Consider the following 23,207-nt stretch of genomic DNA (forward strand, 5'->3'; position numbering starts at 1 on the left):
ACAGCTGGGCTCCTTCTTCCATCTACATTTGGAAAGTTGAGGCCAAAATGTGGCCTGGCAAAATCCAGCCTGATGTTTTGGGGATTTGTGGCAGTGTCCTGGATTTTGATATGGGACATTTAAAATGTAGTTAAAAATGTTTTCTTTGAAGAGAGGAAACTTACCTTTTTGCCCATCTACAGTATATTCATGTGCAATTAGTGTTTTATGCTGTGTATTTGAATTTAAAGTTTCAGAGAGAAAGAGGGAGAGAAACCGTGAGTGAGATGGCGATGCAGAAATCAGAGTTGAAAAGGATGAGTCATGCTGTCAAATATTGTTTCTTGTTTAACCAGCCTGGTGTGAGGGGCTGTCTGCTACTGAGCTACATTTTTATGACAAAAATTATGAGTGGTACTCAACTGGCACACTCAACCAAGATCTGTTTCTGCCCAGCTGCAGTTTAGGTGGTACTTTCACACAATAAATTATCAATAAAGAGATAATTGGCTGTGATTGGCCTGCATCATAGGCCAGTAGAAATGAAAGTGGTAAAATTCTGAATTGGAAAAAAGAGTGTGAATTTCTCACTCAGACAACGCTATCTCACAGAGAAGACACCTGAATGTGTGAATGGGCTGTGAAATCCACTGTGTTGTCTCATGTATTTTTTTTTAGCAATGAGTAATCCAGGACTGTGTTATTGGAGAGAATGAGGGGGTAATTTTGCTATACAAGCAGCCATTGTAAATTCTTGTTTTCCCTTTGTTAAACCGCAAAGGGAACATAAAAGGCACCTAAACACAGATGCACCAATGATTATGAGGTCAAATATATCTCACAATGCATGTGTTTTCGAAATACATTATTATTTGTGTTTGTAAAATGTTTTGTACAGATTTACACAATGAAAACCTGGAAAAGTCTGATTGCATTTAACACGACAACCTGACTGCTTTAAATGCTACAGTATCCACTGTGCCCTCAGTGAAAGTAATGTAAGAGGAATGCATCTCCTAGTGCATATACTATTCATAGTCCTCCTGAAGTTTGGAGTCTACTCCAGAATCGCAGATATGCAAACTATATGCAGATGTATGAAAATGTTTCCCTGTGAAATACTTTTGAACTCTGACTTTATGTAAGTTGTATATTAATTATTCGTAGCAAAAGTTGTAGTATGCTGATTATTCAGTCATGAATGTTAAAGGCTTATTACAGATATCTGTCTTGGCAGTGGTAATTAAAACAAAATATTCGCTTGGGCTTGCATTTGCAAAGATTAGCTTTCAGGCAAGTGATGCTGCAGAGTAATGGGGCATTGATGTTTGCCCCACTCTCGCTTTTTTCTGAATGGCAGATTTGCTTTTGTTGCGTAATGACTTTCAGGGGTAAAGAGGGAAATCCTGTTATGGGTGACTCTGGCAGCTTTAGCTTCACGACGTTCACTGTTCATCCTGCAGCAAGCTGCCCTGTCAGGGAGAGGTCAAGCATTAGCCTACTTTGCTGGTATGGAGCTCATTAGCCGCAGGCTAAAGTTTAAAATGAGGTCATAATTGATAGGATTTTCCCATTCTTTTTTTCCCCTCTTCAACCGACACAGCAAGACCTCCTAACCTCCGAAACTGTCCTGCTTAACCACACAGGACTGCATAGGGAATTAACATTGTATACGTTTAGAGGAAAAAATGGTGTGTGTGGGTGCCTAGTGTGGGAGGTTGGCCATGTAATAGAAAGGGCTGCAGAATGGTCGGGCTTCTTGCAGTGGGACAAAGGGCTTCCAGTGATGGAAATCATCCAAACCCTTTTAGTATTTGTAGTTCTTCAGGCACTTTATGTAACTGACTCAGTGACTGTTTAACATCTAAAACTTTACCCCAAAAATGTTCAGTTGGTTAAGAGATGTTTTAAATGTATATTGTTCAGTCACCAGCAGGATCAGAGCTATTATTTAAAATACATGTTGATGTTTGTATGAACTACACTACTTTGCTACTAAGAACTGTTGCATGAGAGCAACATTCCAGGAATTAACAGTTTTATTAAACTTTTAAACCATTGCAGCCTATAAAAGATATATAGACAGTGGGAATGCTGATTGCCGGGTGGATGGGTAGAAAGATTGATGTGATGTATATGCAGCACAATTATGAATGAAAGCCTCACAGCCATAGAGACGGCTGGGGAGGGGGTGGAAAAAACTAAGGAAGCATATACAGTAGTAGAAAGCATTTAGTGACGCCCTATTTGGTAATGTGGTCATGGAGCCAACAAGGGACGTACACTGCCGGGTTGAGGGCCTTTCATATGTGCTATTATCATAGAACTTTTTGATAAATTATACATGATATATATCGGTTCTTTTGGATAAAATGATTTTGTCCATTATGATTCTCACGCTAAACCAGTGCTGACATAATGCCTCATTTTTGTTGTGTACATGTGTGGGAAAGAATAATTCACAAGCGTTTTGCAGAGTAATGCTATTCCTCCTACACTGAGGCGCTGTGTTGCAAAGCTCATTGTATTTATGAATGGGAATTCCTGCATTATATTCAATTTACAATGAAGCTACACATAGAATGAAGCTCCTTGTAGGTGTAATATTCTGAGATACAAGATCCCACTGAGCATTCGTACGGTGCCTAAACCCTTCCATCAGTGCACTGTTATTGCAACTGCAACCACCATGAAATCTGATGTGGGATTTTTGCATAATACACACACACAGACACAGACACACACACACACACACACACACACACACACACACACACACACAATTCACAATTGCACGCACAACTGCATGGCGAAGGATGAGAGGATATTTCCAGTGGGGAATCCCTCACACACAAAGGTCCCCTCATGGATAATCCCCTTCAAAGTAGAGGAATGTACATACAGTAGCTGGTGATAAAACATGAAAACGCACACACACACAAACAGAGACATGGAACATGGGATTTGAAAAATATTTTCCCAGTTGTATTGAGGGCTCAGCTGTTTCTAATTTGAGATGCATGTATCTCTGTTGTTGATGTGTGAAGATGTACTACATGCGCATTCACACACATTCTGTGCTGTATGGGTGTGAGTTGTGTAATTGGGGTTATTTGTACAAACAATGTCAATTTAAAAACCACTGATTTTCACAAACACGGAGAGACAAAATCATGAGCATTAGTCAATATTCATAAAGCTCCCACTGTCATGTAGCACTTGCCGCTCATTCTTTTCTTTAATTCCCCTCACTTGGGATATCAATATCTACCCTCGCTTACACACTGCACCCACTCTCCCTCTCTTTTCTCTCTTTCAGTTTTCACTCCCTCTGTCTTACGCTTTCACTCCTCCCTCTATTTTCCCTCCCGCTTCTCTAGCTCTCTCTTTCCCCACCCTCTCTCCGTTCACTCCAGCATCCTGCAAAATCACCCCTTACCATCTCTCCGTCTGTCTGTGCAAGTACAGGAGTCAGTGCACGCATCCGTGCTGGGGTGAGTGCTTGTGTGAGTGACCATGTGAGTGTGCATGTGCTACTTTTACGAGACGAGAGGTAGTGAAGGAGAGGAGACGAGGAGGAGGGGGACTGGATATGACCATGTGGATGATGTTTTGGTACTGGGACTGTAGCTGACCCACGGGATTGCGCGTGTGACAGGGAGTGTGTTTGTGTGTATGTGAGATGGGATCCGCTCTGGGCAGAAGAAAAGCAGCTGAAAGAAAGGAAAGAAGAACAAAAGCAGCCAGGAAGGCCAGACTCAATAGTAAGGTACCCCAATTGCTCTCATCATCTCTTTAATTTAATTTTTTATCATTATCTTTGGTTTTAACATGTCTTTGTCATTTCTCTGCCTTTCTGCTTTGCATACTCTATCTCCAATTATTTGCGAACACTCCCAAGCCCATCCCTGCCTACCTGTCTGTGCTCTCTCTCTTCCCCTCTCTCTCTCTCTCTCTCTCTCTCTGGCTTTCGTTCTGTTGTTATGCTCTGCTGCATGTTGGCTTGTGAAGAGCTGGTGCAGTCTTGTCTGAAACCCCGACAGAATGCTAATGTTTCTTACTGCACTGGTTCAGTTACTCACCATGGGCTTGCATCATTGCGTGTGTTTGTTTTTGTGTGTGTCTGTGTGTGTGTGTGTACATATATGTGTATGCCTAATTATGCCAGAAGATGTGTGGATGTGATAGCAGTGACCAGTGTGTGTGGTTGTGTTTTGCCTTTGGATCTCTGAGTGAGTAAAGGAAAACATATTTTTTTGTGTGCGCGTGTCTTTTTGTGGCAGGCACATAGTCACAGTGTGTAAGTGCGTGTATGTTCGCACATGCTGGTGCACGTGTGTACTAAAATGCACATTTATGCATGAACGTGACAGTGTGTCTGTTAGGATATGCCAGCGGGACTCTCTAGGACAGAGCTTGCCTTCTGGACACCGTCTTTTATCATAATGCTCTGCATGTGTCACATTGCTGTCATTTTGATGCTCTCTGATGGAGACAGCCTCACTCTGTGTGTTTGTGTGTGTGTGTCAGAGAGAAACAAAGCTGTACAGAGCTGAAAAGACAGCATCATATCTAGGGCACATTGGGTAAACTTGTTAAGCTGAGTAACTGCCACACACAGAATTTTCTGTGAACCTCTGCTGAGAGTCTCAGAGCTGTCAGTCTCAGTCAGTGAGGGCTCAGCAGGTGGCAGCTGCCAACATTAGGCCCTGCAGGCAGCTTGACCTGAGCTGATCTACTCTGCAAAATATCCCACAAAAACAAGACTTACGTGTGTTTATTATGTGTAATATATTTTACTTCTTCACCTCCCCTCTTTCAGCTAAACTGAGAAGGGTGTGTGTGTTTGTGTGTTTGTAGGAGAGACACATGATTAGACAGATTAGAAAGAAGAAATTGATTCTATTGTTTTCCGTATGCTCTGAAACCAGGCCATGTAGAAACGATAGCCTCAGGGTATTCATAATACACCCTAGTAAGCTTTATGTGTGTCTCTGCTTGTAGGTACTGTTAATGTGAAGTCTTTTGATTTGGTTTTGTCATTCAAGTTTAATTGCCTGGGCCCTATGTTTACATATATTGGTGTGTCAATGACTAATAGGTACAAAACATTTTGGATCTGGTCCAGTAGATTGCCCTAGCGGGGCTGCAATAGCTGAAACATAATCTGCAAGGGCTTACAAACTGTACATGCTGCCGCCAAGCTTCTAACCCTAAATCCAAAAAAAGATCCCATGTTATACCAACCCTTATGTCTTTCAGCTGGCTGCTCATCAAATTTAGAATCTAATTCAAGATCCTTGTAATCTTCCTTGCATGATCAGGCACCTTCCTGCCTGTTAAAGAGCCACTGCTGCCATTAACACATGTGAGACTGTGAGGTCCTCTGATCAGTGTGTTATCTGTGACTTGCTCTGGGCTCAAGACAAACGGAGATGGTGCTTTTAAGAATGTAGCTCCTAAGCCTTGGAAAACTGTCCCAGTGGAGCTGGGACTGTGGACACTGGTGACACCTTTAAAAGACAGCTAAAGACACATTTGTTTAGACTTGCTTTTGGGTGATTTGTTTCTGTATTTTTTGCTTTGCCTTTTTCTTTTTTTTTTTAGCTGGTTGTCTGCTTTTAATGTCTGTTCTGTCTGTGTCTCTTTGTTTGCTTTTTGTTTTTGTTTTTTTTGCGAAGTGCTTTGTAATGTCTGTTCTTGAAAGGTGCTAAATAAATACACTTATTATTGTTATTATCATTACTTCGACCATCAGAGTAAGTCCAATTAATGTGGCTTGTTTGTACTTTCAGAGTGAGATTGGTATGAAATATCTTCAGAGAATTACTTTTTTTAAAAGAATAAAATTCTTCCAGACCAGAAGCAGAGACAGGTTTAGAACCTCCCTAAAAAGGGAACTATGTACTTTTAGAAAAGAAATTCAGACTCATATTTTTACAAATACATTTACAGTATTAATGAGGTAATAATACAAATTCAGAAGTAGTGAATAAACAAGCTCAGATGAAAATAAATTCCCCAGAACACTGTTTGAAGCTAGAAAGGTGTCAGCATCCACTGAATATAAACTATAAAGTGTAACAGTGAGAAACTGTGTTGTCCTTTAATGTCAGTTTGTTCCATTTATTGAGGCATCAAAAGGAGGAGAGTTTGTTTGTTTCACTTTTAAGATCTTTCCATATTAAAATTATAAACTGTATTTCCCAAAACTACATAGTGCACCTTTAAGTATTATGTCAGTGCAGTAGAATATATGTAGGAATATGCTGACAAAGCAGCTCTTTACTTTAAAATTTAAACCAGATTGATTCATGGCACTTTGGACAGTTTGGTGATGATTCTATTCTGAAAGTTTCACTAAGCTCCGGATCAACATTGGTGACATCCACAAATTTGGAGATGAGCTTAAGTGTGTTGTCCGAGTCAGAACCATTGGTAATGTTGGAAAAGGTTCAGTGACAACAGGCAACACGACAAACAATATTTGAATCCACTTAATTCACAGTTTGCTTTCGATCAGTCAGCCTCTGACATCTACAGTATAGTGGATGCAGTCACCTCCACATTCCTCATTCTGTGTGATATGGTTCATAATGTACCTACATTTCTTTGATAGATAACACTCATGCACACCACAGCCACCTGCTTTCACTGTCAGAATAAAAAAATGCATCTTATTTTGTAATCCCAACAGAAAGACCATTGTTGGCATAAAGCTCCATATCCTCTCTGCAAAAATCATGTCTGCTGTTGGGTTTGTTTGTGCGTGCATTCCAAAATCTGAGATGACATTTTAGACACTTCTGATTATGATTGTTGTTTTCGTCAAAAAGTGGAAGCATCTATCATTTTGCCTCCATCCACTCAACCGTCCATTTAAGTGAACTGGAACTGGACTTGCTTTTTGGCCTTGATGATGTTACAAGTCATTGCACAAGTTCATTTCACAGTAAAAATAAATAACACATTGTATCGCTTTTGCTCCACATCCCACCAGCAAGAGGCTCCATCATTCTAGGTCAGGCAGTATGAATAGATGACTGCAGAATAGGGTGCCAGAGGCATAAAGTACAATAGAGTTCTAATAATCATCTGGCTGAATAAATACACTACCCACATACCCGCTCTGTTCGCCTGGAGCTTGCTGGCTACCCTCTTCTGTTTGTGCTCTCTGGCCCGGCCTGTTTGCAGCTATGATTCAAATGAATGGGAGGTTTATTTTTGCTATATTTTCAGCTACATTTGGACATATGTATTAATAGGCAGGCTACAGTTCACCTTGGACTCTTTCGTTGTGTTCCAGCCCCTGGCTGTGTCCCCCTACTGTCTGTCTGCTGGTGTCCTGGTGTCTGTTTGCGTGTCTGTCTAAAAGCACATGACTGGATCTGATTCAGCTCTTTCTTTCTCTAGACCCGACTTGATTCTGATGACAGCATGCATTCCCCTCATACTCCCCACCCACCCTGCTTATAAACACAAACACACAAAAACACAGAGTCATGCATACACACAAGAGAGCTCTAGTGTCATATTTCATGTGACAGATTTATGGTCTAAAACTTAAACTGCACACAGACTTTAAATCATTACTCAACCCAAAATCTATCTTTTAGTATCATCCACCCCATGTAGAAACTGTGGCTGTGAATAATGTTGTTTTGATCCACACCTGGTCAGCTTACATTCATGGTGGTAACAATGAACGTTTAATAGTGGCGCAGAGAGAAATATATGATACACTATTAACCAAAGAAACTTCTGAAACCATTTCTGCAGCATAATCAATCTCTCATCCATCTCGAAACTCAGCATGTTTCAAACATTAAAAAAATATGGCTGGAAACACTTTTCCATCTCAGTCCTCACACACACGTTGCTATCTTCCTTGTAGGCAGGTGCACCCAGTGGTTTGGTGTTGTTCACGATACATTTAACTTTCATGTCAGGCCACATTTCAAGCTCACTTAACGTACAGTTTACGGCTCTATATTTGTGAACCATGCGGTGATGATCACAGTTAAGTGCACCCTGCCTATTGCGTTAGGACATTTTACATTTGAAAGGACAAGGTCAGATTCATTATGACATCATAATGTTCTGCATTGACTGTCTCTGTGGACTAACACCTACATTTTGGTACAGAAACAATGCAATGCTGCTGGATTGGCATTGCCAACCTTCTATAGTGCCTTTGCGCCCATTGGGGCTCACAGCAAGTCACCAAGATGCAAATCCTTCACAGTAGAGAAATCTTGGCGCAACCAAGACCCAGGGCAGAATGTCAGACTTAAGCCTAATTGCCATAATTGGCCAAACTGTGTAATTACAACGTGATGTGATACACAGGGGCCCATAAGGGGGTTTTCCAGTCACAGCCCCTGTGAAACGACTCTTTTTAAATATCCGAACGTCATCCACTCGGTCCAGTAACATTTCAAAAGTCTGGAAGAGCCTCACAAATAAATCATTTTCATCCCTATTTAAGTTGGACTAGGGCCAACCAGAAGTTAGCCAGATTGGTTGGTGGAGCAACTGTGCATGCTCTAAAATGTGGAAGCTATGTTTGTAATTTCATCAAACATTTTGGTTTCATACGCCACTGAACAACTTTCATTGGAACTGACAGGACTTCTTGTCCACTGCCATATCAAGTTGTCACTATGCTCATGGGTGTACTGTGGGAAAAATGCCAGTTTGCTGGTGCAACAACCCAATCCGCACCCTGCACCACCATGAAAATAAGATCCTGTAGATCACTATAGCAACACCCATGAATGGTCTACCTTTCAAAGAGATGTTGCCTGTGTGTGTGTCTCTGTGTGGTCATTACCACAGATTTTCACGTGTGTGTTCCTGTTTGTGCCTCTGCCGTCTGTTTTTGCATTAATGGGTTGAAATATATGCCAGATCTCAATTGTACTGATGGAAGAGACAATGCTGGATTAAGCCATGCCTGCCAGTGTGGCCAGAAAGGTGGGTGGAATTGGTTGAGCGTACAGCAGAATGTGTTGTGGGGTCCACAAACAATAAGCCGGTGCTCTGCGTGTTTGTGGGTGTGTTGATGAGTGGGAAAGAGGCCGTGGCATGCTTTGTTCCGGCCTTTAGCCAACCCTGTCAGAGCTAGCTCACACTGTCCCGCCTGCCCAAACTGTAGTTCATCAAGAGGAATACTAGGTTTTATACAGAGCTAAAACACATTTTTCCATTGCTTCTGAAAAGGATTTCTCAGGAGGCACCATGCTGCTGCGTTCAGAGAGAGCACCGCGGAGCCGGGCCACAGAGGTTAGACACAACACACTTCTGCTAAAGTGACTCATGAGATCAAGAGTAAATGCAGGTTACTGTCACAGGTTATTTATACTTATTTAGAGACCTGTAGAGAAAGGTTGATGGAGCAACATGCTGTTTGTAGTGTTTGTTTGTTTGCCAGCGTTGTATTTTCTGGACTTCTGTGAAAGTTTGTGGCTCGGCATTTGTTGTATTTCAAGTTGACACAATTTGTTGTGACACAGAAAGATGTGTTCATTTTTAATGTTCATAGCAGAAATTTAAGACATCCACTTTGACATGAATGTGTGCTTCATCTGAGTACCACTGCTGATTTCATTAATGTTAGGTGTGTGAATGACACAGATTTTACATCAACAGAAAGTTACTGATCATATCAGATGAGCATTTTGTGAAGACTGCTTTCACATGTTCCATATTTGAGGGATGGGATCATCAATATTGCCTGTCATATTATGTTAAAAACAGAGATAGCCCTCATGGTAGGATCATCACACTGGCATGTCCATGCTTTGTCAGCAGATGGCATGGGTCCAGGTAAAGGCTGGCTTCAAGCTAGAATGCAGAGAGCGTTTTTTGTTTCTGCCCTTTATCTGGTTTCTGTTACCCTTCATAGATCATCAATGAATAGATTGGGAGCCCCCTACATAAACAGGTCACTAAATCGCAGTCAATGGACAAAAATACTCAATCTCTAGAAACCCTGAGGGACAGAGTAGGGAGCAAGTTATTTAGAACATGCTTTATGGTGATTACGACAATGACTGTGTCCTGTGAACCAAACATGCTGTCAGATTTTTCTAAATCTTCTGGTGTACAATTGAATTGCACGTACCCAAAAACATTTATGGTCAATGATGTGTTAGATGCTGTTGCTATAGTAACAGCACCACCATCACTGTCTTTGAATGTGGTGAGTTTTTTTTTTTTACACTGCACTTACGCTTCATAAATAAAATGTGTGTTTAGCGTGCTAAATTATGAATCAGTAAGTGTGATTGCACGTGTATGTGTGCGTGTGTGCACGTTTGTGTGTCCAATGAGTCCAATAAATTTCATCCTCAAGCCTCTAGTGCTTTTTCATGTGGCGTTAGTCTCCCCTTAAGCTCAAGGGTGTATCAAATTACTGAGATTTATTTGCTGCTATACAGTAAAGGTTGAAGATTCCCCTCACAGAAAATCCTATTCCTCGGGATCAAGTCCACACTCTGTCATACAGTATATTGGTCTTTTTGTAGCTGAGAGCATTACACTTTAAGCCTGTTAGGTATGGATATCGGAGATTACTTAGCTCTCCCTCTCTCAGACAGACGCGTTGTGGGCTGAGGTCCAACAGACATAAATAAAGGCAGTGTTGCTTATAGACAACCGCAGCTAAAGCACAACAAACATAGAAACAACAGGCTGTTCTAACAGACGTGAAGCGGCACATAGCAGCTCTGTCTTTTAATGGAGTTTAAACACCCACATTAAACCAAGAGGGTTAATTAATTTGTTCTTTTATTCAACAGATTTACTGAATCTGCCAGCAAAATGTAATGTCAGTTGTACTTAGACTTCAAAAGTGTCTCTGAAAAGTTGATCCCTTGTGGATAATTGCAGCAGCAGTCAACTTGGATTTACAATAGTAAATCGCGACAGAGATTCACTGCAAAAAATAAAGGTTCTGAAATCATCCTCAGAACCCACTCCTACACCACTTCTTTGTAGCCCATCCATATACTCAATTTGTTACAGTCATTATGTTGGCTCATACAAAGCCTCAGTTTGTTGCTAGCACAGTAAGATGCTTCCGTTTGTCACTCAGACAATACAGTTACATTCAAGAATGTTTGTACTGCAGCAAACCCAAGGTTCTGATCTTTATCTCTACAGTGTTTTATACTCAGAACATACATTTCTGGTGTGTTAGTCCCAACCCCCCCAAATCCCTCAGGAACACAAATCCATGCGTGAAGCTTTATCAAAACAGAAATGGACAGAGCCAATGTTGTGCTGTGATAATTTGATCAGTGTCGAGTGGAAAGCAAAGAGTGTGGTGACCCTCACTGACACATCCACAAAAGACTTCTGCAAACAATCTGCGACCAAACCTCTACTTATTCTCCTACCCTGTTTATATAGATGTACAAGCTGACAAAATGCGTAGGATAACAGTTATTTGAACACCTTTACTGACCACGAGTCTTAAGTTGCGTTTAGTGTTGTTGGATGTGGAGTGGTCTGTTCTCTGCTATGTTTTGTCAGGCTGGCAGCAAATTGGCTTCTGTTCAGCGCATGGTCACAGAGCTAATGACTGCACTTTATATCACACTATCAATGGATCCTGAAAACCCAGAGCTTACAACCGTAACAGTGCTGTAACACAGCAAGATGCCTATGATACACAGGAATACAAGGATAGAGAAGTACAGGTTAGCCTGGCTCAAAACATCTGATGCAATACAAAAACAACTCCGGAAGAAATACATTACAAAACTTAAATGAACAGTATGTAAGTTTATATGTCAAGAGTTGTCTCCAGCCATGAAAAGCAACACCAATGATGTCAAAAACTCTTGTTCTGCCTGTATTTCTGTTTCTACTTTCTGTGCTGCTGAACATAGTTTCCTGCCCTCAGGGCGCTACGTTTTAGTCGTCTAAAGATGGACTGAGGGCTGACTGGGTGCTGCGGTGACTCACTATCACCGCTTGAGGTATGAGGCGGTGTTCCGAGACAGGACAGGCAGAAGCAAGGTTGTCAGCATGCTAACTGTGGTACATACCAGCGCAACACATCAAGTCTTTGATGTCCAAACATCAAAGACTAAACATGTTCTAACTACTTTAATAGTGTTGATTGAGCCCCACATAATACAGCACACTTCCACAAATTATGGCCCCAAAAGTGTTACCACAGAGAGAAATTAACATGTTTCCAAATTAATGTTAAAACCTTCCAAAAGGTAGTATCCGTAGCATTATTTGTTTTTTTAAAGACACTAGCATCTGTAGATACTGGCATCATTAAGAGAAGAGCTGTCCAAGCATTGAAAGAGATTTGTTTGATGATGATCAGTTGTTTCTCATTTGAGACACTTTTGCCAGAGGCTCTTAACTATATTTATTGGCAAGAAGTATGTTTCTGCTTCTGTTACTGTTTACTGTTTATAATTAAATCTTGCCCACTCATGCATCCAATAGATAAAATACTCTCTGAAGCCTCAAACACTCAAGACACACTGGCAAATGTTACATGTTTCTTTTAGATTCACAACCCAGGGAGTTTAAGACAATAGTAGTTTGTGTAAAGCCATAGTATCAGACAAACAGACAGGAGCTTGTTTGACACGCAGCCAATATTTTGCTATCATAAGATTGGCTCAGAATCAGAGCGAGCACACAATGGTTGGCAGTAACAAAGACTGAAAACAAGCCACACTACTGTATATTAACTGCTACAGAATTTCAAATTATCCATCTATAGTAGTTTACCAGTATATGCTGACCCTCACTGACATCATACCTGTGCTGGGTTTGTGTTTCAGCAGACTTTGAACCAAACCTCAACAGAATTAGTTATCAACTGCAGCTCAGACCTAAAGAAGTCTACACGTAGGCTTTCTAATCAGATCGCCCACCTTTGATTGTTGTATGATAAAATAAATGTTTATCTTATGTAATATCTACAGTAGTCAATTGCAGTATGACATAAGAACTCTACTGTCTTTCAGTTTGATGATTCTGTCGTAAGACTTTTATTTGCACAAAGATTCAAGATAAACCATTTTGGCACAGGATAAGACAAACACGGGCTGTAAATAGATCCCTGCTCTGCTCCACTCTATTATCTGAAATTCACCCTTTTTCCCGTCTTCTATCTTTTGCACTTCTCTCTTCCATTTCTTCCCCTCACGTGACCCCATTTCCTTGTGTTTCTGCCACACCACGTCATCGTGTTGCATTTTTAATGGGAACATGCTTCTAGACCTTCATACTCTGCAATAAATCCATGAATTATAGAATAAACTGACAAATAAAACTAGCAAAGCCATTTGCCTGTTTTTTTTTTTCCTTCTGATGAAAGGGGGTTTAAAAAGAGGAGCTTCTGTTTTCATAGTGAACGTTGAGTCAAATGGGAGACACAGTAGATCAGCTTCACTATACAGTCTCGACACTGACTGTTCGCCTCTGACGTCAAGTGCAACTTAGTTAATGCTCGTTATTCTGACAAATGAAGGAAATACAAGAAACCTTTAGTATGACTTGACACAGGTGTTTATTAGTGCGTCACTAAGGAGAGGTGTACATTGCTTTCTCACTGCTGCTCAAAGCTGTTGTGTGAATGTGGGTATGAAAATGCAGCCTGATTCCGCATCTGCCTAATAGCGAAGTGTTTCCCTCTCGATTTGTGCATCTAATTAAAATGCAGTGCCCCTGCAGCAGGACAACCTCGATACAAAGCATTTGGGAGACAGGGGTCAAGGCCTGCCCACTCTCACCGCAGCCGTTATGTAAGTGACTGTCAACAAAGCACAGACAGAGAATCAGGAACACTCTGTGCCAGATAAGGATGTTGTGTTAACTAATGTTACTACACAAAAGAATAAGCAGTGATGTTGATGCCACTATCTGTAGCATGAGCAGCTGTATTTCATAAAGTGAAACATAGTCAGCCAATAGTTAGGTAGGATAAAATTGATGGACGCTGACTGAATCTCTGCTTGGTAATGATTGTAATTAAGAGTACATTGTATATGTACAGAACTTCCTACACATTCATTTATTAATTCATTGCTTGTAAGTAATTAATTGAAGCAAACTGATCTCAACAGTTTGAGCTGTTCTGCTCATCAGTGACACTGTTGGGTTTGATTTAACAGACTGTCAGTCAGTGTCACAACTGTTTTCCACATCACTGTCAAACAGGCTGAATAGACGAGTCACTTGGCATCCTAACAGGTTTCACAACACAAAAATGACAGCTCGAAGCTGACAAGGTCTACCTGAAGATTTGGAGGCATAACATATCCGGGAGTTGCTGTTGTAAATACTAAGATCACTGACAGTTTTTTAGTTTTAAAGGCTACTTTGTTATTTATGGCCTGAGATTTTGTTATCAAGGGTTAGAAAAGTCAAATGCTCAACTTCATAGTGTCAACCCATTCAGCAGAATAAATGTTGGCATTGTACATCTCAGCAGACCAAGTACATGTTTAAACTTTACATTTCTTTTTGTCACAACTTAACATTTGTTATTTTTCACTTTCTGGCCACTAGGTTATGGACAGGAAAAGATCATATTATTGCCTGTAATACCTGGTTTTGTTGCCACAGTCTTGCCTGGAGATGTCCCAGTTTCTCATTTGAAGTACAGCAGTGGTTTCACACTAACACATTTTGAAACACCTGAAACATTGGTCGCTGGCTTGGTGGCAGTCTCACCCAGCTATAACACAATCCCCATTCCTTCTATTTCTTCACATGAAAGTCAGCTTGTGTAAACGTGAACTTGGTTTGCAGAAGCCTGATGTCGACTATTTCATTCGGCTGACTGGGCTGACAATATAGTAGTTTGACTTCCTTCTCATGGACTTTAAACACATGTGACATGTAGGCATAGGCAATAGGCCTTGATGGTAAATATCTTCTGTCATATCTATCCGTCACCATATGCATGTACTCAAGATGCAGTGGGACTCTGTTTTTACAAGTTAAATCATTACTTCCTCGTCCACTTTAGCCCTCTGCTCTTTCCAAACTGTTTAAGCTGTGCTCATATCATCCTGATGGCTGACGATCCCCAGAGCATCTCGACGTCCCACTGCACTGGCTCACTGTGTTTATTGCCTAAGCAGTCGTTACGCTGTAGAGCATGTGTGTGTTTCACGGGCCAGCTCACACTAGGCCAGTATATGATCCCCCCGAATAAGCATCATGTTGGTGAGCATTGTAATTGCTACTCATCCATGGCACAGCGTACTGTAGGCCAGCTGTGAGGGACCACGGGCTATGTAGCCATGTGGTAATAAGTGTAAATGTAGGGCAGTGAAAGTGTCTGACACACATAGGTTCATGCTGTATGGATCACACATGGATGCACATGAGCTATTGAACAGGATGTTAAATGTGCACCTCCTTTTGTAGAGCTAAGGCAAAAAACCAAGGGAGAATAGCTGCAGAACACGCTGCGCTAAAGAGGCAGGGAAGTCAGCGAGGGAGGCTGGGGCGAGCCGTGTTGTCTCTGTAATTTCTGGCCTCCTACCCAGGCTTTTATCAGGTAGTGGCAGATAATCCCCCCTTAGTGGTGGAGGAGACAAGAGCCTCCTCAGGGTACTGGACTAAAAGAAGGAACCTTTATCCGCTTTGTCCTGCTAGCTGGAGTAGCTCCTCCACTCATTTTCTGCCACTGATCCTTTAAAAGGTGCTGCATAGTGTTCAGGACATATTTCAAAATTTGACAGTTTTCAAACCAAGAAATTGGGCAGGTCAGATTTAGTCAGGGGTAGACAATCCAGAATACAAATAACAAAGCTATTTCTCAATATCAGGAGCTTCCCTGACTGCTGGCTAAAAAGTCAGCAGCTGTTACAAACTACAGTGAACTGTCATTTCTGTCTGGATGGGTCTCATAGAATGAACGTGAAGTCAGCATTGATATTAGGAGAGTTCAAAGGACATTGATATTCTCTGTTGGGCATAATCAGATTCTTTTCTGGACATTTCCACTTGTAGTAGCACAAAGATTTTGCAGCTATCTGTGAAAGAGACGTACAGAGACTAAAATCATATCCAAATCAAAGACAAAACAAATCAAATGGTGCTGTTGAGGAGTCATTTTTAATAGCATGTAGAGCAGGCGAGGTAACATTGTGCCGAGCATCAAACTGAATCTGCAGACTGTTTTCTTGGTAGATTGCCACAGATTCTAGGAGTTGATTATTGCTGCTGTTTCTTGCTCTGCCTGCACTGAGATGAAACACTATCTTTCTTTGCTCCCTTGCTTTCTCTCTTCCTCTCCTCTCTGCTTTGTTTGTTTTCCCTTTCCTTTTTCTCGATCCAGCACAGCAGGGTTACCCCATCCTCATGACAGTAGTCTATGTACAGAAGCTACAAACACCAGCAGTCAAACTTTTATTCAAGGATTTGGGTCTGGATGAGTACCACTAATGAGTAAATATCTGTATCTTTTAATCGCCGTACTCACTGCAATCCTTTTAATAACACTTAATGGTAAAGCGCCCAAACTGCGGGACTGCTATGAGACAGAAGATTACACTCCACCGTACTGTCATAACCTCAAACTGATTAATCGTGACAGATGGAAGAGGAAGACACATGAAATGAGAAAAACAGAAATAATTGGAGGAAACAAACCAAACTAATCATATGATAGTAGTGAGCAGTGGCAGGTAATGGAGTATTGGTTTGCTGTTTAAAACCTTTGTGTGAAAATGTCTACTTTGTTCATGAACTTGTGCATATTGCAGCAGATTTACACCATTTTGGCTGCTTTCTGTTACCTTCATAATATATTTGTTGAAACATATTTTTGTCACTGTTCCCACACCAGACCAAACAATCATCTTTTGAAATAAAGTGTGAGATGTGTGGAGCAGTTGAGGTGAGACCCTGTGAGACTGAGACTTTTGTTGTGACTGCTTTTTGAGGATGACAGACAAGTATCAGCTGCCTGAGGTTTTCCTGCGATATTGGTAATCATCACTGAATGGCTTGTGTCTGTCCTTTCATTGGACAAAACTGGTGTGGAGTGACTAAGAGTATGTATTTTATTATAAAGGAAAACTGGATTTGTGTGGTGTTCTTTCTGCAGCAGTTCTGTATTTCAGGATGTGACTGAAGGGCTTTATCTATCTGTGATGAATCAGATCTTTGGTCTTTTGAAGAATGCAGATTTCTTTTGTGCTTTCTTTTATCTAGACTGAGCTTTTCCTCTACATTAACATACGAGAGGTATGTTAGTGCAGAAAGACTCTCTTGTTCCTCCATGTATGGACTTGTTCATCATAATCATAATCATGCACAGGTCTCTAGGTATTTTCGTCCATATGTACATGTGAACATACTAGGGCTATAACTAACACTAACTAATTAATAGAGCTAATTACATTACATTTTGTGTATTAATGCTATAGGCTTATGTGCAGCACCCAAGTAGTTTTGACTGACAAATTGACATTTCCCAGATCTTATGGTTTCATTTAGCCCCTAGTGCAGTTCTTTAACTTCTAGTACATTTTCTGGTTTGTGTTTATATATCTGCTCTGTAACCAATGGTCCAAAATGATGTGAAATTGCATAGTTTTTATTGAATAATGTAAAATGTTCTCTTGACAAATGCGTCCATAAAATGTCAATATGTTGCTGAAAATGGTCAACAAAGTTTCCCAGAGTGAAAAGTAAGGTCATCAAGTTGTCCAAACAGTTAAGACTCTTCATTTGCCATCATAGATGACATAGAAAAGCAGCAAATCCTTGCCTGTAAGATGGAACAAGCTTTTTTTTTTTTTTTGCTTGAATAATGCCTGAAGCAATTAAAGCTGCTGTAAGCACTGTCATTTTAGCTAACTTCCTGTCTGTTTTGCAGTTAGTAATCCCCTCCATCCTTTCTGTCACCACATGAACTTGTAACAGTAAAAACCAGACACAGCAGCAGGAGGACTTTGCTCTCTGCCTCTTTATGGAGTTCCCTGTCCTGATTGGACAAAGTGGGCAGGCATACAAGAAAATGTCTTTTCATTTTCACTGCATCAGCATGGGAGGAGAGACATGAACTACTGACCAAACACAATGAAACAGTGAATACTGTTGGAATATAGAGCTATTTCACACTTATTTCAAAATAAATAAAATCTCAGACAGCAGATTTAATTGATTTAAAAAATGGTTGGAAATATATTCTTGATTGAGTAATCGATCAATCTGAAGTTCTAGAAACTGTGTGTATGCAGTGAACATCTGTCGTTTTTACTGCTTCATTGGTTAGGGACCCTGAAGGGAAGGTTAAGGCTGGTAATAAAAAATAGTTTTGCACTAAACAAAATAAGGAGCATGTGTTAGACATTTACTGACTATGCCTAAGACAGATTTGTGTTTTTATACGGCAATAGTTACCTACAGTATGGTTTCACACCCACTCCCCAACTGTCTGTTACAATTGATATACATTTCTGTGTTAGTGGGTTAGAACTTCCTACGGCATTTAATGTATTGGTTTGAGGCAGGTTGGCATGCTGGTAGAGACAGGGCTGACTGCCAGACAATCCTACATGCCAACAACATTCTACCTCATACACCTTGAAAGCAGCAATGAATGTCAACGTGCAGCCCACATCCAGCCCGCCAGTTCTTTCAGTCTGGCATGCAGAATATTTCCGATTTCAGAAAATGCTCATATCTGTCATCACTGACCACGCCCAGTCCATCCTGAGAGTGACTGTGATTAGCTTGCCAACCCCTGACAATGATCCAAAAATGCTGTGATTCACAGTTCAGCTGTCTACAAATTCAGATTATTTTCCAACTCCATCATCTGCTGTTGTTGTCCCAGGCTGGTCATTACTTTTAGTTGACAGCAGTGCACTGGTTGGACTACAGGAGGGAACTCCAGAGTTGTCAGAGAATCTCTAGGCTTGTGTATTCAATGCACAAGGTACCTCTTAGTTTTTTTCTTCTGTTGGCCCATTATATTGCGTCTCAAACTGTGGATTTTATGTTTGCTCGCTTAGATCCTGAGGAGAAGTTTTTCTTGTCGGCATAAGAGTCATTGGTAGTTGAACTGTGGGTTTAGTAGTGAGGACTGTCTCCTTCACCATTGTCTAACTACCTACTGTAGTTATCACTATGGATTTCCCATGTTTTTCAGGAGTCTGCTTAAACGGATATAAAATATAAAAATGAATTAATAATTCTGTAAGCAAGTTAAAATATTAAGTAATAAGAGGCTAATTAGCCTTTTTTATTTGAAGTCCTGAAGTGTCTGCTTTGAAAAATTCTGGCCATTGGACAAATTTAGTTGATGACTCCTGCTGTGTAGTCCATCAAGTCTGTCTACGAAAAAATAACTGTTTGTGATTCTGAAGAACTTGAGTAATTAATTATTTAAACTCACTTGACCAAATTCCAGGAACTTTGCTGAATGTTATATTGGTAATAATTTCAATTTTTGAAATCTTTCATTGACATTTAAAGAACATACACTATCAAAGATAGTCTTGATGGTCTTTCCCAATACCCACAAATATTTTATGGAAGGTAATTTACAATTGCTGTGTGTGCATTATCTGGCCCTTAATTCTGTTTTCTGCTCCAAACTACATAACCTTTCATTATAAGATTTTTTTAAAAGGAAAACATGAGAAAGAATACCACACCCAGAATACAGTGAATAACCTACCACATGTGCCCCTGAGGCACAGTAGTCACATTCATATTTGAACGAAACTTGGCAAATGAATGAATAAAATGCAGACTGACTGAGTACTACTTCATTTTCCTTCTTTAAAATGTATCGCAAAGCATTTTATGAACTGTGGAGGAGGAATTTTTCCCACCAGCCATGTGTGCATGAACAGGCTTGGATGATGAATGAAAATGAAAATGCAAAATATGCACCTATCTACTGTTAAGTTGATGCTACTAAAAGTAATAGGTAGTGAGTCCACAGATGGCTAAAACAAAATGATCCACACTCATCTCTCTGTCTCTGAAGGCTTTCCCACAATATTTTGTTCGTGGTGGGAACATGACAGGGAGTTTTTGACTACGTCAGGAAGAAAGAGAATTGCTAACGGAGGGGACATGAAAGAGGTGCAGAGATTAAAGTTTGGATTTTTTGATATCACCAAAGGATAAAATCAAGGCAATTCAAGAAATGTTTCTGAGCTTAAAATATAAACTGTAACACTGTCTTACCTATTTATGAGAACTTAGATCGGCGGGATTATTTTTAAATTTGTGTAAAAATATTTTGGGGATGTTGTAATAAATGTTTTGTCTCTTGGCAAATTATTGGTCCTGCAAAAATATGGACGGATTGTGTTTATTGACTGAACCAGTTCTGCATAGAGCTTTGAATCTTAATCTGATCAACTGTCAGTATGTCATGGATCGCGAGAGGGAGAAAATATCAAGACTTTATTAAGACCCTCAGCAAAACAGAGTAAACAAAACCCTCTGTTCAACAGGCAATAAAACGCACATCACAACCAGCTGATCAGTGGCAAATCGTCCCTGAACCTCATCCTTAGGCATCATGCAGGACACACAAACACACAGCCACACTCACACTCACAAACTCAATGCTCTTCCCACTCATGTGTACATCGGCTGCCAGAGCTGTCTTTGTGTCCCATCACCATAACAACTGCCTCACAGAACACCCAGGAAAAAAAAGGAAAAAGCCAAAGTGAATTTCTCTCACTCAGTTTGACTTGGAGATGGTGAGAGTGGCGGTCGGCAGCTCTGCGCAGCATGTCGGTGTGAGGCAGGCTCGTAGAGGCAAGCAGGGTGCAGATGACTCGTGAAGAGAAAGGGGGTGTGTGATGTGAATTTCGAAAGGTCTTGTGGTGAGTGTGACTTTTCAGAACGAGGGACATACAGTATATGATGCCGCACATGGTGAGTGTCGAAATGGCCGCTGCTTTCTGTTCACATTCTTGCACGTGACTGTTTGTATGTCCGTATTTAAGTTTGGTACATCAAATGCTGTGTGCTAAACGATTAAGACATGTAGAATGTCGTGTGTACGTGTCTCGAGGCTTTTGAACATGTGGATGTTACATAATGACTGAGAAACCTTGAGTGAATGCAGTAGTAATGAAAGTTCTCTGTGAGGCTCATTTGCAAGACTGCAGATACTGTGCAATTCAAGATACATATCAGGCTGTCATGTCATATATGTTCAGGATTAAATTGTAGTGCAGTAAATTTTTTTTTTGAATAACTCCTGTTGTTTTAGATACATTCGGGGGTTTTGATTTTATGTTTCAAATAGTCCAAGATAGATTGTTGCCATAATTCTTCAGGCTATCGTTACCTATCATGGAATGTTAGTGCTTTTGCCTCCCTCATAGCTTCACTTTTCACTCTGTACTCTACAGTCTTACACCCATCAGCAAAGGTGATGAATCATTTTAATCCCAAATCACAGATTTAAGTCTGTGTATGTGTGTGCAGTATGTGTATATTATGGCTGGGCTCGGTTTGTACATGTGTCTGTGCTTGTTTTATGACAATGGTTTTAAAAGTCAGTGTTAGACCCGGTGATGTAAAAGTGTTTTCTGTACGATATTATCATCATCATATTTGAACTCTCAATGAGCTGTTTGCCTTAGAATCTAATTTTCTTGGCACTAATCCCAAAAGGAAAGGTCTCCATTTTAGTGTTACTTTACAGCTCTACTCCGGTCTCTTTGGGTCCATCCCATTATAGCATATATATATCTACCGCACATGGTCCATTTGGTTGGCATGATAGACAGAAATAAAACCTTCGAACAGAGAAGGAGAGAGCACCGACTTTAGCTTTCATCTCTGTACTGCATTATTAAACGGCCCCATCCACATGAGTCTTACATCACCCAATCACAGCTGTCTCTTCCTCTACTTCCCCCTCTCCCCGTCCCTTGTCTCCCTCCATTAGGCAAACCTGAAGAAGTTTATGGAGTATGTGCAGCAGAGGAACACTGAAAAGATCTCAAGGTTCCTGGAAAAAGGCCTGGACCCCAACTTCCATGATCCAGACACAGGAGGTGAAGAAGTCTGTGCTAAGAAATATCCCATCCCATGCTCTAGTTAACTCATTATCATTTTTTAACCTTGAATTGTCTTTTCTCTCATGCTTTTTCTCTTTCTTTCTGTCTTCACCACAAAATGACCATATATGGATTTTCTGAAATAAGCCATCTGCACGCTGGGCAAAGCTGGATTATGCTCTTCGCTAATCTCCTCACGTTTATGCAAATGTTTGTCCAGCCATAAGGAAGATTTCCCTGTTGGGTGACCTGTAGTTTGACTGAGAAGCTGTGAAGCGAACTGAACATTAGAATATGTTGGTTTGACACCAACAGTAAGCAGCCACGTAAATAGACTGGAGACTGACAATCACAGTGGCCAAAGCAGATATTCTGATGCAGAGTCACTGAGAATTTTAGAACCATAGTGGGCAGTGTGTGTGTTTTCAATTACTGACATATTCATTTTCTAGAAGTAAGCACAGTAATGCCACTGTCAATAAGATCCTTGGATTTTACAGAATGTCCTCTGACGCTGGCAGCACAGCTGGAAGGATGTGCAGAGCTCATCAAGGTGCTGAAGAGTGGAGGGGCACATCTGGACTTCAGAACAAAAGATGGCATTACTGCCCTACACAAGGCCGTGCGCAGCAAGAACCATACAGCGCTTATCGTGAGTATAACAAACACGTACAATCATACCAGAAAGCTGACTCATCTCTTTTTATTTCTTTTGCTATAATAATTGCCTGCTTGCAAACTTTCTCTCTGGGAAAGAAGAGTTTGCAGGCAGGCAGTCTGTGGCAAAGGGTGCTCGAGGTATTGAGTACAGAGAGTGCATGAGCAATTACTAAATACATGAGGCTTAACATGCCCGCTTTGAATGGGCTGGCATAATCACTGAATGGCCTTGCATGTCTCTGGTTTGAGGAGGCTTGTACCCTAAATGAAAGGATTTTCATGAGTCATATAATAGATTTCCTGTTGAGCCAGAACTGTTGAAATTGGAAATGCGTTACTTCCCCTCAGTCATTGTCAATGCCCACATATTCAATGTCACAGAGCCATATAACATACATAAGATGTTGATGCTGCTTGGTATAGTAAGCCCATGAAAGGTCATACTCTAGCTACTCTGTTCAAATCAAATCTATGATAGTGTATATACAAATATTTTATACATGTCCTACTGTATTACAATGC

The 23,207-nt window shown here is 40.7% G+C and overlaps 1 protein-coding gene across 2 annotated transcripts in view; it reads left to right on the forward strand.

Annotated features, from left to right (window-relative positions):
• Positions 1 to 23,207, forward strand: part of shank3a (SH3 and multiple ankyrin repeat domains 3a) — a 170,446-nt gene that overhangs the window by 60,163 nt on the left and 87,076 nt on the right. For both annotated transcript variants that reach the window (XR_005076449.1, XM_037107024.1), the window contains exons 6-7: positions 21,914 to 22,022; positions 22,526 to 22,677. Coding sequence is in view for 1 of the 2 variants with exons in the window: in XM_037107024.1 (XP_036962919.1) it covers positions 21,914 to 22,022; positions 22,526 to 22,677 (261 nt within the window). In the remaining variant the exon portion in view is untranslated. The remainder of the gene's footprint in view (positions 1 to 21,913; positions 22,023 to 22,525; positions 22,678 to 23,207) is intronic.

Source organism: Acanthopagrus latus, chromosome 8, assembly GCF_904848185.1.
Source record: "Acanthopagrus latus isolate v.2019 chromosome 8, fAcaLat1.1, whole genome shotgun sequence".
Classification (NCBI taxonomy): domain Eukaryota; kingdom Metazoa; phylum Chordata; class Actinopteri; order Spariformes; family Sparidae; genus Acanthopagrus; species Acanthopagrus latus.